The sequence below is a fragment of the Camelus bactrianus genome, chromosome 25, assembly GCF_048773025.1.
Source record: "Camelus bactrianus isolate YW-2024 breed Bactrian camel chromosome 25, ASM4877302v1, whole genome shotgun sequence".
Taxonomy (NCBI): Eukaryota; Metazoa; Chordata; class Mammalia; order Artiodactyla; family Camelidae; genus Camelus; species Camelus bactrianus.
The window spans coordinates 17546552-17562593 of record NC_133563.1 but is presented as its reverse complement, the minus strand read 5'-3'; the positions used below and the strand labels follow the sequence as shown (position 1 = coordinate 17562593).

The 16042-nt window shown below is 32.1% G+C and overlaps 1 protein-coding gene across 3 annotated transcripts in view; it reads left to right on the top strand.

Annotated features, from left to right (window-relative positions):
• CSMD3 (CUB and Sushi multiple domains 3) overlaps nucleotides 1–16042 on the top strand; it is a 1011591-nt gene that overhangs the window by 741689 nt on the left and 253860 nt on the right. For all 3 annotated transcript variants that reach the window (XM_074352931.1, XM_074352929.1, XM_074352930.1), the window contains one exon: nucleotides 12842–13033. In XM_074352931.1, the coding sequence (XP_074209032.1) occupies nucleotides 12842–13033 (192 nt within the window). The remainder of the gene's footprint in view (nucleotides 1–12841; nucleotides 13034–16042) is intronic.

Sequence of the window (16042 nt, the reverse complement as noted above, 5' to 3'; positions counted from 1 at the left end):
AAATAAATTTATACAGACCTATTGTATTAGGCTCAAGTCATCTATTCTGACATTTAAACAGGTAGAAGCTCAAAGACAGAACCATTGAGAACCATGAGTAGGTGGGTTACATCAATTGTTACATGAATTAAATGAACTTATTTTACTAGTACCATAATTTAAGAAATACACTAATTATATCAGTGAACAATAAATCATATTCAAATAGCATATTTATTGAGTTTCTGCTCTGTGTAAGAACTGTTCTAGGAAAGTAAAGTCATGTAAAACTGAGGTGATTACTGGCTGTGTGTTTAATAAATTTACAATTTACCAGATCAAATCAGTTTTTGGAGGTTCAGAATACTCATTTAATAAAGCAAAATAAACTTAAGAGCAATATTCAGAAATCTTTACTGTTAGAACATTTGAAAAAATCTATTGACTTCCATAAATTTTCTCAAGAAATCAGATGAATGAAAACTATTACAGAAATTGGGAAGCTGAAGAAATTACAGCATTGAGGATATTCACGTGGGATTCTAAAAGGAATTTGAATCAAATTATTGTTTGTAAAAATATTCTTTCTTACTGACATGAAAACTTAAGGACATGTAATACTGAGAGATTATTCTTGCTCCTTGTTTGCTTCAAGGTTTTTTTCAACCTGTGCTCGAATTGTTACTTTATTAACACAACATACATTAACAAAATGATGTTGAATACATATTTCTAAATCCTAAGAACTATTGGATACAATGTGATTTCTTATGAAGTCCTCCCAAAGACAAATGAAAATCCAAGCAAATCATATTTACAGATATTGCTGTGTGGTGGACTAAAAGTAATAGTATTGAGGATTATTGCTCAAATATAATTGGTGTGATCTGCTCAGAAGGGCAAATATTTTTTAATCTGCTGTCCTCTTTCCCTTTCTGTTTTCTGACAGGGCTGGTGACATTTTTCACATCATAGCTCAATGTTTACATAATGGTCTTTCTTTGTTCTGTGCATTTTGCATTTCTCTTTGTCTGAAATGTCAATGGGTTTCATAGAGGAAATCTACATTTTCTTTTCTGATATTTAAATTCTATGTAACTTGAGATTATTGATGCAAAGATACTGAGTATCATAGGCCATACCTGTATTTAAATTGTATGGGGTGCTCAGGTGATTGGAAGGAGTAAAACCATTAACTTTATTGCCATTGCTATGCGAGCTACTGGATGTCAAAAAAAGAAAAAGAGAGAGAGAGAGAAGGAGGGAGGGAGAAAGGAAGGAAGAAAAGGAAGGAAGGACGGGAAGAAATTCTTAAAAAGAAAACATTTGCAGTCACCCTTCTTTCCTTAATGACTTTGATTTTTCATTATAGGATATGTATCATGAACATGGAAAGCGATAGAATTGGGAAAAGGGTATAAAAGCAATTTTTTTAAAAGGGCAGATGTATATCTATAAATATTTTTCCATATCAGAACTGAAACTAAAATTTTTCAGTATCAGATCTGGAAGTAAAATGTTTATAGTCTACTTCCAAGGTGTCTCTGGATATGACCAGGTCAGTAAATGCTCCTGTGATTTTCTGAACCAATGGCTATGTTCCAAGCCCCTCTTTTGGGGAGGGTCCTGGAAGTAGTAACACATCTGTTATTAATTTTATTTGTTCCTAAGTGTTACTTCTGATTTTTACAATGGCAACCTTTCTGCACATCTGCAATTATCTTAATAGTTAACCACAAATTTCCTAGCTTTAAAGAAGCTTCTTCCCATCCTTATATACTTTGCTTTCTAGTATATTTGATTCCCCACCCACCTGGGACATCAAGTGAACTCTTCAACTTCAAGACCATTTCAAATATTTCCCTACTGGTGCTTACCTGATTCCTATAGCCAGAGTTAGCCTATTTTTTAACACTCCTTTTGCTATAGTCTATATCCACAACTACTGTAGCTGTTACCACATGGTATTGTGGTTTTACTTTCTTTGAAACATATTGTGCATAGTTCTTTATGGGGCCATTTCCCTTAGTGATATCTTTAGTCAGTGTTAGTTTAATTGCAACTTTTTACATTTTCTTGATGAATTAATATGTGGTCTGAATACTGACTTTTTAAAATATTTTTGTGATATAGAAGATTCTACTAGGCCATGCATTTTAAATACTCATAAAATTTTTAGAAACAGTAATTCATTTCTGGACGTGAGAGAATTTTCTAAGTGTTCAAATATAAGGAAAAATGGAAAAGAACATGTTTTGTATATGAATCCGTGTATACAGTCATTCCTAAATCCAGTTCCACTCCTGCCATTTTGTGGTATGTTCTCCTTAAAATTATTCCACTTTTATTTCTGAAATAACTGAGAGAACACTGTGAGATGCAGAGGATTAGAGACAGGAGAGAGGAAATTTGGCTAGGGCAGATCAGGTAAGGATTCATGAATTAAGTAGTATTAAAGATGTGTTGATGGGCCACAGAAAGAAATAGTAGAGAGTATTCCAGGCTAAGAGAATAGGATGAAGAAAGGCACAGAGATTAGAAAGAACATGTTAAGCAGATTCAAGATAAATACAGCAGATAATTTAATTCAGATTAATCCCACTTGCCTAGGCTTCTCACAATCCTAGTTTTAGCATAAACAGGCCTTTTTATGATCATCCTTATCTAGTGATGCCTGTCCTGTCTAATAATAGTCACTTTTTATCTCTTTCTGTTATCTGTTTGTTCATTTAATAACACTCGCTACTGTCTGGTAATTTCAATTTTAAGTAGACAGAATTGCATTTGGATGACATTAAAATGAAGAAATATTCTAGAAAAAAAGCCTTTAAAATGTGTTTTATTTCAACTGTCTTATTGGTCCACTCATTATATAATCACTAAAAATAGCAAATGGGCTAGTGGAAAAAGTGGTTGAGATGCAGCTTTGGCTTCAAGCAGTAGAAAACCTAACCATGGCTTAAACAACCAGGATGTATTTTTATCATATAAGAGTTGTGAAGAGAAAAAGCATAAGTAGGTCTTGATTCAGTTGCTGCACTAGGCAACAACCATGCCCCTGTTTTTTTGCTGTGGCATTCCTAGAGTGTTCACTTTTTATTCTCATGCTTGTTGTGACATGGTCACAAGATAGCTGCTTTAACTCTGGCCATAGGCAAGGCAAAAAGAAAGAGGGAGCAGGTAGTGTCAGCCACGTGTATCCCTTTTATCAGGAATGCAGAATCTCCTGTCAGACATTCTTGTATCTCTCCTTGTCCAAAACAGGGTTATGTAGTTATGCCTACATTTCCTAGCAAGGCAAGCTGGAAAATGAAGTATTTGGCAGACTAAATGATTGAGTTATATTATGAGACTGTCACTGTATACTGCCTGATATGATTCTGTCACTGCTGAGTACAAAATCAGGGTTTTGTTCCTGAGGGAGAAATAAAGTAGAGATATTGAGAAGACAGTGTACAGTGTCTACCATGATGTACAGCTGTAACATATGCAAAAATAATAAGTTCAAAGATATTATATTAATATATACCTCTGTGATTAGTAGTGTCATGGAAGTCCAGAGACTCTTGTGTGTGTAGAAGGGAAAAGCATTTAGCTCACTCATTATCAATAGTTTTAGTTCTACTATACTGAGAAGACAGTGAGCTTCTCTCACTTTCCTCCACCAATAAATAAATTATAACATACCTGGTGTGAAAATGTTATACTGCATTTAAGGGGAGAAAAAGTCCCATTCCTTTATTTTTCTAAAGTAAATTAAATGTCCTCATTCTTTAGAGTTGTCTAGAATAATCTTATTTAGTCTTTGTTAAAGATATTCTTCTTCTACCAAATTAGTTTCTCAGTCAACTGTAGTTTGATTTAAAGAATTGAAGGATGGATGGCTGTGCTGGTTGAATATAAAAGCTATGTGACAAACTTAATCAGACCTGACTACCATTAGGGAATCCAATTGCTCTTCTATCCCTCCAGCCTCTCAGAGTTAACTCCCTTCTTGAGTCAGACCAGTCTTCCATTGTGTTCAAAAATGGCTAACAATTACTCTTGCCCTTGAGAAACTGAAAACTCACTCCAAATAAAGATCTAGATGAGGTATATTTTCAGGTGCTTTATACAACAGAAATTAATTAATTCCCCTGTGACTCATAAATGCATAATTGTCTTTCCTAGAGGGTGTAGGGAAGTAAAGTGAGAGAGAAAATTGCCATTGCCTTCCTTTAAAGCTGGCAGAATAAATCAGAACTTAAGATCTCAATGCAATATCCTCCCTAAAACATCACTCTGCTCTGGATAATTCTATAATAGAACTTAGCAAACCTGATAGGATACTCTCACCAGATTCCCTCAGCCCCTCCATACACATTTCAAGAATACATATCTAAATCTGATATCTTTCACTGTATTTCTCTCTGAAGGCTGAGTTGTAGAAATATCATTTCTTTTTGGTCACATATCTCATCTTTTATACCTCTATTGGAATCAATTTATTATTGTGAAAATTATTCATTGGATTATAGGTTTAAATTTTGTCTTTTCCCACTGGAATGTTTTATGCTCTGGGGATAGAGATTACTGAAGAAGACAAAGTTCCTGCCCATTTGGAGCTAACTTTTTAGTGGGGCAAAGCAGAAAAGAAAGATAAGAACAAAAGTTAACTGCATTTAGAAATAATTTATGATAGGGTGATGGGTTAGATAGTACAGAAGATGGGTCTTCAGGAGATGCTATGTGAATTGAGACCTAATTATAACTCATAGTAAGAGGGAACCACATGCAGATCTGAGGGTAGAGGGTTCTAGGCAGAGAGATCAGCAAGTTTAAAGGCCTAAGAGAAGACCTGAGCTTGAGTTGTTTTGCTGGAGCTGGATAAGCAAAGAGAATGGGACAAAATGAGAACTAAAGTTGGAAGCTAGGCAGGGGTAAAGCGGACTATAGTAAAGGATTTGGAATTTATTTAAAAGGGACACAGAGACATTTAACATTATTATGACATTAAATATAAGAGTTAAAAATAATAGCTAACATTTATCCCCCACCTCCTGTATATAAGATGTAACTCTATGAGGGAAGTACTAGTATTCCCAGTGAGAAGAGACAGAAAAACAAAGCATAAAAAATTGTTACTTGCCTAGGATAACATAGCTCATAAGTGCAGATATTAAAATTGAACTGAGGGATCTGCCTCTAGAATTCATGAGCTTAATCACCTCCAACCCAAATTTTGGATATTTTATATTTAAAATTCCATGGATTTAGCATCTTTTTTTAAACTGTTGATGTAAATATAGAAAAATAATAATTTTAAAAAATTAATGCAATTCTTCCTTAAAGAGACTTTTTGTCATTTTATGCCTAAGATTCTGAATGCTTTATTATTGACTAAATTTACTATCAAAGAATGACTGAGGCCTACTATTTTTTATTTTGTTCATGAAATCTTTAAACTCTATTTCTTGAAGATACGCCTCATTGCAGATTCTTCTAGCTCTGTTCATTTATAGTTACCCAACTTTCATTCAGTAGAAAGGAATTGGGTATTTTAAACAATCGCCCATTAAAAAGCTAAATTGCACCTTTTTGGTAGATTATAGCATTGTCTTCTCAAAAGCTGATCTGGCAAATGTCCATGATGCCTAGCCATTAGGCATTACCTCTGGGCTCAGATGTCTTTTTGTTATCACCTATGCACATTTAGTTTTCTAAAAAGCCTACTTGAGAAATGTCTATTGTCCCAAGGGAAGAGTTCAGATATGTCTGGACATTCTTAGCCTTTGAGTTTTGTTCCTTGAAATAATTCAGTAATCTACACTGAACTTGGCCATTTCAAAATTTATATTCAAGTTAAAGATGGGTAGCAGTTGAATTGTGATGCCTTTTCTTGCATACTAGTTTTACCAATTTGTAATAAATTACCCTATTTAAGCTCTTTAATTTAGTTACAAGTATGTTTTTGTGAATGTTAACCATGAAAAATAATCAGGTAACCTATTAACTCTAATATTATTTGTAGTGTATAATTTATTTAATGCAAATGCAAGTAGGAAATTAGTGAGTCACAAAGAAGCAGCAAAATTATATGAATCTGTATCCTATAAATTGCTTAACAGATGCATTTAGCCTTTCCATTACTCTTTAAATTTTGAGCCATTATTTTCCATCAGCATCCACAGGCAGGAGTGTGGTGCTGGCAGAGGTGATTAGATGTGGCAGCAGCTTCCCTGAACTCCCAGCTTTCCTAAAAGCCAACAGTTGTCTTCTGATCTTCATGCCTTCTGCATTATTTACATTTTCCCTCTAATTTCTTGTATTGAACTTTAGCAACTCAAAATATCTAAATGGCTGCTATTTTCCTGACCAGGCCCCAGTCATTAATTTTATTTTTTTTAATCTCTCCATAGCAAAATACACCATAAAGAAAAATTTTACATAATATATTTTAGAAGGCAATATCTACAATATAACAGGAAAACATACACTTCATAGAAAGGAATTCTATAAATCAATTAAAAAATAGTCCAAGAGAAAATATGGGCAAAAAAAAAAAAAAATCACAGTAGAGGAATTCCAGTAACAATAAGTAAAAGACAAAAAGTACTCGATAGAAATTAAGAAATGAAAGTTAAAGCCAAAATAAATTTCTATTGCATGTTCATAAAACTGATAGAAATTAAAAAGATATATGATACTAAATGTTGATGATAATTTGAAGGACCTGAATCTCATAAACTTTGAGGAATGTACGTTGGTAGAATCACCTAGGAAATATTTGGCAATATCTAGTAAAATTCATTTTTAGAAATGTCTGGAGTGTGCCAAATATATGTATACTAAATGGCTTATAGCTAAAAATTAAAATTCAGGCAAAACTGAATTCCACTATCCCATAATGATGGAACAAATGTATGATATACAAGACATAAACTAGCATATTTAATAAATATTGCTTTTTTTTTCATTCCCAAAGAATAAACTGTAAGGAAGTCTTTGAGTAACATATTTTCTAGTCAGTACTTTATATATGAGATTTAGAACATTAGCAATTGAAAAAGAAAAGAATTCTTTACCTTATCTCCTATTCCTCCAGATTATCCGGACAGAAAATCAGTAAGGAAATACAGGCCTTACAAAACACATTAGGCCAAATGGACTTAATAGGTATTTATAGAACAATCCATCCAAAAGAAGCAGAGTACACACTTTTCAAGTGCACGTGGAACATTCTACAGGACAAATCACATGCTGGGTCATAAAACAAGGCTCAATGAATTTAAGAAAATTGAAATTGTATCGAGCATCTTTTCTGATCACAGTGCTGTAAGATTAGAAATCAAATGCAAGGAAAAAAACAGCAAAAACCACAAACACGTGGAGGTTAAATAAATGCTACTAAACAACCAATGTATCACTGAAGAAATTCAAGAGGAAATAAAAAATATCTAGAAACAAATGAAACACACACACACACCAATCCAAAATCTGTGAGATACAGCAAAAGCAGTTCTAAGAGATATGTTTATAGCAATACAAGATTACTTCAGGAAACAAGAAAAATCTCAAATAAATAATCTAGCCTTACACCTAAAGGAACTAAAGAAAGAAGAGCAAACAAAACACAACATTAGTAGAAGGAAAGAAATCATAAAGATCAGAGCAGAAATAAATGAAATAGAGACAAAAAACAATAGAATAGATCAGTGAAATTAAAAGTTGGTTCATTGAAAAGATAAACAAAATTGATAAGCCTTTAACCAGACCCATCAAGAATAAGAAGAGAGAAGTCCAAATCAATAAAAACAGTATGGAACAGTTTGGAGGTCCCTTAAAAAAAACTAAAAATAATGTTACTATATGACCTTGCAATCCCACTCCTGGGCATATATCTGGAAAAAAACTCCAATTCTAAAAGACACACACACCACAGTGTTCATAGCAGCACTATTTACAATAGCCAAGACATGGAAGGAACCTAAATGCTCATCAACAGATAACAGGATAAAGAAGTTGTGAATACACACACACACACACACACACACGCACACACACACAATGGAATACTACCCAGTCATAAAAAATGAAATAATGTCATTTGCAGCAACATACATGGTCCCATAGATTATGGTACTAAGTAAAGTAAGCCAGACAAAGACAAGTTATCACGTGATATCACTTACATGTGGAATCTAAATAATGATACAAATGAACTTTATTTACAAAATAGAAACAGATTCACAGACATAGAAAACACACTTATGGTTACTAAAGGGGGAAGGGAGGTAATAAATTAGGAGTTTGGGATGAGCAAATACAAGCTACTGTATATAAAATGGACAAACAACAAGGACCTACTATATAGGACAGAGAACTACAGAGAAAGGGAAAAAAAAAGAATTCTTCACTTCCTGTTCCTCTAGTTGTAAATGCATAGCAATCATTTGCACAAGCTTTTTTTTGTTTGTTTGATCTCTTAACTTCTATAGACCCAGAATTCTAAGGATGTTCTTCTTAAAGCATTCCTATAAAGTATGTTGTTTCAAAGTTTAATATGTCTGATTGCTAGTTTGATTAGTGAGAGATAAGTGTGTCAATTTTTTGATTAGCTTGGTTAGTGAGAAAAAGGAATGCATAATTTTTCTTCAATGCCTTCTCTTTTTCTTCTTATATTCTTCATTATGTCTGAATCAAAGATTACCACAGGTGTTGTATATGACCATGGATTATTTTCTGCTTGTGAATTTTAAGATGGCAAGGTTGACATTCTGCTTTATATACATCCTTATTTAAATATAAAGAATTCTAAAATAAGACTTTTTCTTGCAAGACTCATGGATTAAGTGGAATAACTAAATATTAAATATAATTCTTAAAGATTATTCTGCTAAATATTATAAATAACACCAAAGAATTCTATACAGAATGATTATGATAGAATGTTGCTTTATTATTTAAATGTTTAAATATGGTTTTGGTTTAAAAGAGGGTTGTTCCTTTAATGCATTTAGCTTATTACTTTCTCAGTTTCCTTACTCATAATCTATTTCCCTTTTTACTTAGCAGTCTGAAAGTTCTTACTTTTAGTACATAAAATTAACATATCTTCATTCACCATTAAATACTCTAAAATTTCACTTTAGTAACATTAAATATATAATATTTACATTTTAGGTGAATTTCAAAGAAATAAAGCATATAAGAGCATAATAAGGACCTCCTTTTTTTAGTTACATCAAAAATGCTTACTAATATTCAAAAAGTGATTTTCAGGTATAATTTATATTTCTAAGCCATCTGCCTTATTATGTTATTGGTGCTATTTTGTTGAACAGATATGTCATCACCCTAATGTGAATACACAGTTGTTCATAAACAAATTGATCAGAAATTATATTGAGGTAAGGATTCAACTAATTATCTTTCATTGGAACAAGGTAGATATTAAATAGTAGATTAGCAGATTTTGATTAAATCTTGAGGAAAAAATGAACTTTGGATCCATACATGGCACATACCTCATAGAAACACTTGCATATGTGCAAAAGAAGGAGACATAAAAGTATAACTTTTTATAACAAGGAATAATATGAACAATATAACAGTATAAATGATCATGAGCTAGAGAATAAATAAATCAATTTTGGAACATAGCTTCAGTGGAATATCACAAGTAGTTAAAATGAATAAAATGTGTGTGTATGTATGTGTATAAATATTTGTAAAAATGCAATGCTGGGCAAAAAATAAAGCCTTAGAATTTTATTACAATTGCATAGATTATAAACTATATAAATGCTTGCAAATCATACTATATATTATTTGTAGTAATTGAGTCAATTACGTTTTTGTAGAGTAGAAACTACAAAAACTCTACAAATAAAAACTTAAAAATGTTAGAAGTCCTTAAAGAAATATAGTATGTGGTGGCAGGAAAGGAATTAGATCTCAGTTTAAATTATTTAGCAAGTCAAAAGGATTAGGTAATTGGGGATTTTCAGTTCATTCTGTGTTCTAGAAATTTGTATTTCATCAGAGTATCAAATTTCACAAAGAATGGTGAATATTTATAGTATATGTGATTTTTCATACACATCTTTATTTAAATGTCAGTTTCAAGTATTTGAGCTTTTCAGTGAAAAGAGTGGCAGCTGAATGTTTCCATAAAGATAAGACAGTTCTGAATATTTATGAATAAGCAACAATAATTCCACCAAATTGGACTAAATTATGTTGTGCTTTGTAGCTTATATACTATTGTCCATGTGCATTTTTATCTACAATGCAAAGTATTATAAATTATCTTAATTTACAAAGAATATCTCCATTATACCTCATCACCAAGCAATTGCCAGCCACATTTACAGAGCATTCAAATTAAGGAAGGATGAATTTGGTAATAAACGTTGAAAAGAGAGCTTGATTTCCATTTTTATTTTGATAAATGACACATGGTAAAACTCAAAAGTGGCTGAATCTTGAATGATAAACTGAATATTATGTTTGGTAGAGAGAATTAGAACTTGTTATTTTTGAGCAGGGACACTAAATGTAGTGTTAAGTATGCAGATCCATAAAGTAGTATGTCCTAAAAATTAAAGTGACTACTTTTGCTGTTCCTACTTCTATTTTTGAAAGACTGACTTGCTTGACCATGCATCCTTTATATTTCATTATATATGTCACAATTTGAGTTAGCAACTTTTAACCTCTTGTATAACTCTGTCCCTGAAGCTGTTTGCATATGCCTTTTTGTAACATATTTTCACTCAAATGAGACTGCCACAAATTGTTCCATGAAGAAAAATCCTGAAGGTTTTCTTCTGTCTCATAAATTTCTGTTTCTTTTCAACATTACTTTATTTTTCAGTTGTCTCTTAGAAACAACTGCCTCTAAGAAAGAGGTATTCATGAACATTATTGAGCATCTGTGTGCCAGATTTTGTGCTGGGTAGGCTTTGCAGAAAAGAGAAGAAAAGTGAAATAATTTCAGTCTATAGCAAAACAAATGAAAGAAGTAGATGATTGTAAATTGGTTAAGATGAACAAAATAATTATATGGATTAACAGAGTAGAGAAAGATTAAGAATCCCTACAAGAGACTAGAAAGAGCTCCTTATGTTCTTTGAAAGTTAATGTTATCCCTCAACATACAGAAATTATAGTATAAATTCAGTACTATGAGCTCTACAATTCTGGTGATTCTGTGTTTATTTTGATAGTTTAGTAACTCAATAATATAAATTAGTGATTTGACATCAGTGAGCTAATACATTCTTCTTTGCTTTCTAGTTCAAATCTAGATTAATTTGGTCAAGGATCTGTGTCTACGAAAGAGATGCCAATTTATTTTTGATTAGCATATGATTTAAGATGTACATAAAAGTTGTCCTTTTCTCCAACATTATTTGTCATGAAATCACAGACTTCCCTCATTCCTGAAGCTATCGAGAATATTCATTATAGTCCTCTAGTCTCTGAAGCTAAAACTGATATAATGTAGCACCTAATTATCTTTGGTGAATTCATTATATCATTTATCTTACATTTATTTAATTTGAAAAACATTTAAGGACAGAAAAATCCCATAGCTAGAGGGTTTAGATTTTGATAACTAGAGTCATATTTGGTTTACATTCTGAAATATACTTTTCTAGTTCTTTCAGAAGGATCTTAACAGTGAGTTGTATTGACTGTTTGGTTTTTCATATTCATCTTTATTAATTTTATTCTGAACATGCACACTAGGTGTTCTGAATCTAGAGAGATTATCATTTAAGTGATATAATCATGATAGTAATAATAGTAATAAATGTGTCAGCATTTTCTTTGACCAAGTCCTTACCCCTGTAGTAACATGATGAAAATCAAATGGAAACATCTACACAAGTAGCCAGGGACAAGGAATAAAGAAAAATGGACTTGCTGAGCTTTAGGCAGTTCTCTGTCCCTTTTCTCCAGAAAGGTAGAAGAAAAAATTTTGCTCCTTGGAGATGGAATGGAAAGAATCTTGGGTTTTTATGGTAACCTTTGGAATGTAAGTTTAGGGCTTCAACAGCCAAATTAGCCTCCTGTGTCTCCATTTTTTATAATCTAGGGATATCTGTAAGGTCCTGGGTCTCATTTTTACTTGAAATGTAAACATAAACCCCCTCCAGAGTTAGGTTAATCCCTCTGAAGTTCTCTCATTATTCATATAGTTGTAACTTAACAAGGGTTACACTTAGCCCCAAATCCCAAGTTTCCAGCAAAGCCATGCAGAAAACTCCAACACTGTAGAAATCAAAAATATTTTCTCTATTTCTCACACTTTTCTTGTGAGAATTTTTGAAAGCTGTACATTCAGGAGAAGGCAGAATATAAATATTTAAAGTTCTTCAATGACTACAATGTTATATTAAATTTTGATAAAGTATATTTTAAATAGAAGGCTATTTCACTTTCTTCTAAGACTATAAAAGTAAAGCAGTCTAAAGTTATATTTGCAGTAGACATATTTGTTACTTGGACAGTTATAATTTCACATATTTTGTATTAATTTTTAAATGTTCATGATTTGATCTTAATAGTTATATTGGACAGAAGCTATAAGCTGCAAATCTTAGAGCAGGTGAGAATCTTAGTACTAAAACAAGTTATGATATAGTCATCTGGACCATGGGATGTAACTGCTAAATTTGAAAAATACACCGAATTCTGTTTTCGAGGGAAAAAAGTTCTCTTTGGTGGTTGTATACTATCAAAATACAATATGGTAAGAGTAATACAAATAGGAAAAGCTATATACTCATTCAAAATAAGAAAAAGTGATGATTTGTAGCTTTAAATCTTCCTGTTAAATTTTGTCTTTAATAAATTTATATTTTTCTCATAGGTTTTGAACTTTCACATTGTGAGGATCCTGGCATTCCACAATTTGGATACAAGATCAGTGACCAAGGCCATTTTGCTGGTAGCACTATCATTTATGGATGCAATCCAGGCTACACTCTCCATGGAAGTAGCCTTCTGAAGTGCATGACAGGGGAGAGAAGGGCGTGGGACTATCCTCTGCCTTCCTGTATTGGTAGGATACTGTTTTAGATTTTCATGAAATATTTCTATGGAAGTGTTACCAAAATACACTATACCTTTTCAAGTGATTCCATCTGTCCACTCACAACTCATACCTTAAAAAGTTAGTGAATTCATAGCTCACTTTGTGAAGAGTGAAAGGGTCCTTTTTATAACCTTATCAGTGAGTAAATTCTTTTTTTTTTTTTGGTAAAAATAGTTTATATAAAATCATTGTATTTATCCTATCTTGATGTAAAATTTAATTCACTACAAAAATATGTTGAAACTCTTAATCATACACATTTATTGAATCACATTGACCAGATTTGTTTTAATATACAAAACTATTGCCTATGCAGGTATCAAGGTGGATTAAAAAATAGTAAGTGATTCTCAGTAACTTCAAAAGCTTTCTTTACATACACACTTTTTCAAAAACCTAAGAAAGTGCTTATGTTTTTCTTACTTGTATGCATCAAGACAAAATTAAATGAATTTCAGTGAGAAAAGGCATGTGAGAGACAGTGATACCAGCTATTATTGCCTTCATGGAGCTATGGAATGATCATTTCCTCTCTTCTTTGTATAGCTGGAGTACAGTGTTATTACTGTCATCTTATAGATCAGTTAACAAATGACTGGCTATGTGTGGGAAGGAGGGTAGATACAAGAATGTTGATGACAACCTCTACGTTTTTCCTTTTCTGCTCCAAATATCAAATAGGCGCCATACAGAATACTAGGACAACAAATGAAAAAACATGTTAATAAAACACTAACTCCTCAAATATGCAGGGAACAAGTGTGCAGTGCTTATTTAGCCGTTCTTATTTCTTAATGGCATTTATGGAGGCACAAATCCAGTCTGTGTCAGGCTCATATGGATACAATTGACCTAAACTTTTCTTTTAAACAGCTTTATTAAGGTATAATCGACATCCAAAAAAATTGCACATATTAATGTGTACAATTTGATGACTTTGGACACCAGAACCTTTTGAGACAAATTTTAATGTTTGTTAATCGATACCAACAATATAGGAAACTACACAAAACTTCATAGAATACAAATAGAAAAAAATGAAATTCTAATTGTTGGAGGCCTGGCAACTAACTGCAGTGTTTTTGATGACATGAGATTTCACCCAGTTTATTAAAACATTGATTCATACAGAAAGCAAACATGTTTTTATCTAACCAAAATACAATTATAGTGCTTTCTTTTCAGATGGCACCTGAATTTTGGATAGATTATGAGGGTAATACCTAGCATAACAATCAACCTAAACTGAGACAGCTTGGGATTCTGGAATATGACCAGCAATCAACCCACTGGCATTGGTTATGAGAAAAATGTAGCACTGATTAATTCTCTCTGAGGTTATACAGTCTTTGATGTGAATATGAAATATGTGTAGAAAATCATTAAGGGTTGCAATAGCACAGAACCATAAACTTGTAAATACTGACTTGCCATGCTGTCTTTAAAATTAAAATCACAAACAAATACATTAAAATTTCCTTATATGTTGAATCAAGCTGAAGACATTCTTTATTTTTTGGAACAATTTTATGCAAATGCGTCTCAGATGTTTGGTCTGGGATCAGAAGGTTTTGATTATGTTTGCAATGAATCAATGTACTTTACATATCTGCCAAGTCAAAACTTAGTGACTTGACACTGCTCAAGATTTCATGAGAAGAGTAACCATTTTGTTTGTTTGTTTTAAATGATGAATGATCAGGAATAACAACTGAAAACAGTTGCACACATGTGGTGTCATGCTGATGATTTTCATGATAACAGAAGATGAAATTCTATTTTAGATGGTGTTCTGTACTGGCAATAATTAATAGCTTTACCTCCTAGCTTAATAATCATAATTTTCTGTGCTCATTCACCTTAAATATCTATTATGGGTTTATTTTTGCTTCTGTCAAATAAGAAACTTTTTCTCAATTATATGGGTTATTTCTAGGTAATTATATCTTTGTAGCTTAGACTTTGAACAAACAAAAATTACTTTTTGAAGCACCATAGCCAGAAGGATTTAACTTGAATAATTTCTTTAAACACTGTTTCATTTTTATCCTGAAAACGTAAGACTTCTGTCAGAATATGAACTCCAGTGTTATAGCATATCACACTGGCTCTTTTGAAGTCAAAATACCAAATAACATTTATAGCAAAGAAATGTGGGGAAAAAAAAGAGGTATGTTAAAATTCAAGATAAACACAGTATACAAAACTCCAATTTGCCTTGCAATTGCTTAAAAATTAATCTGGAGGAATAAAATATCAAATCTGTTCTCATAAGAAAAATATGTCAATAATAAATCATAAAGAAATGATGAAAAAATGAATTAATATACTTACATATTTCTAGGCTGTCCAACAAAGTTTATGTTAAAAAAAAGAAAAACCACAATAAGTGATGGCAATTTCTTAAATACAGATATCTTCTTATTCACATTATTTAACATTTTTTATTGAGTTATAGTCATTTTACAATGTTGCGTCAAATTCCAGTGTAGAGCACAATTTTTCACTTATGCATGAACATACATATATTCATTGTCACATTTTTTTTTTTGCTGTGAGCCACCACAAGATCTTGTATATATTTCCCTGTGCTATACAGTATAATCTTATTTATTCACTTTAAAAATAACATTTATAAGGTAAATTAAATTAAATTAATGTTACAATACAAATTAAACTTGCTTAGTCCTCTGTAGGTGTGTGTATCACTCAGCATTCTCCAGAGAAACAGAATCGGTAGGAAATCTAGATCTAGATCAGTTTATCTGTCTATCTATCAAGAAATTTATTTATTTTAAGGAACTGACTCATGCAGTCATGGCAGCTGACAAGTTTAAAATCCATCGGGAAGTTCAAAAGCTGGAAACTCAGGCAAGAATAAATGCTGCAGTCTGGGAGGGAAAATTTCTTCTTTTCTAGAAAACTCAGTTTTTGCTCTTAAGATCTTTCAACTGATTGTATCAGGGCCACCCTGTT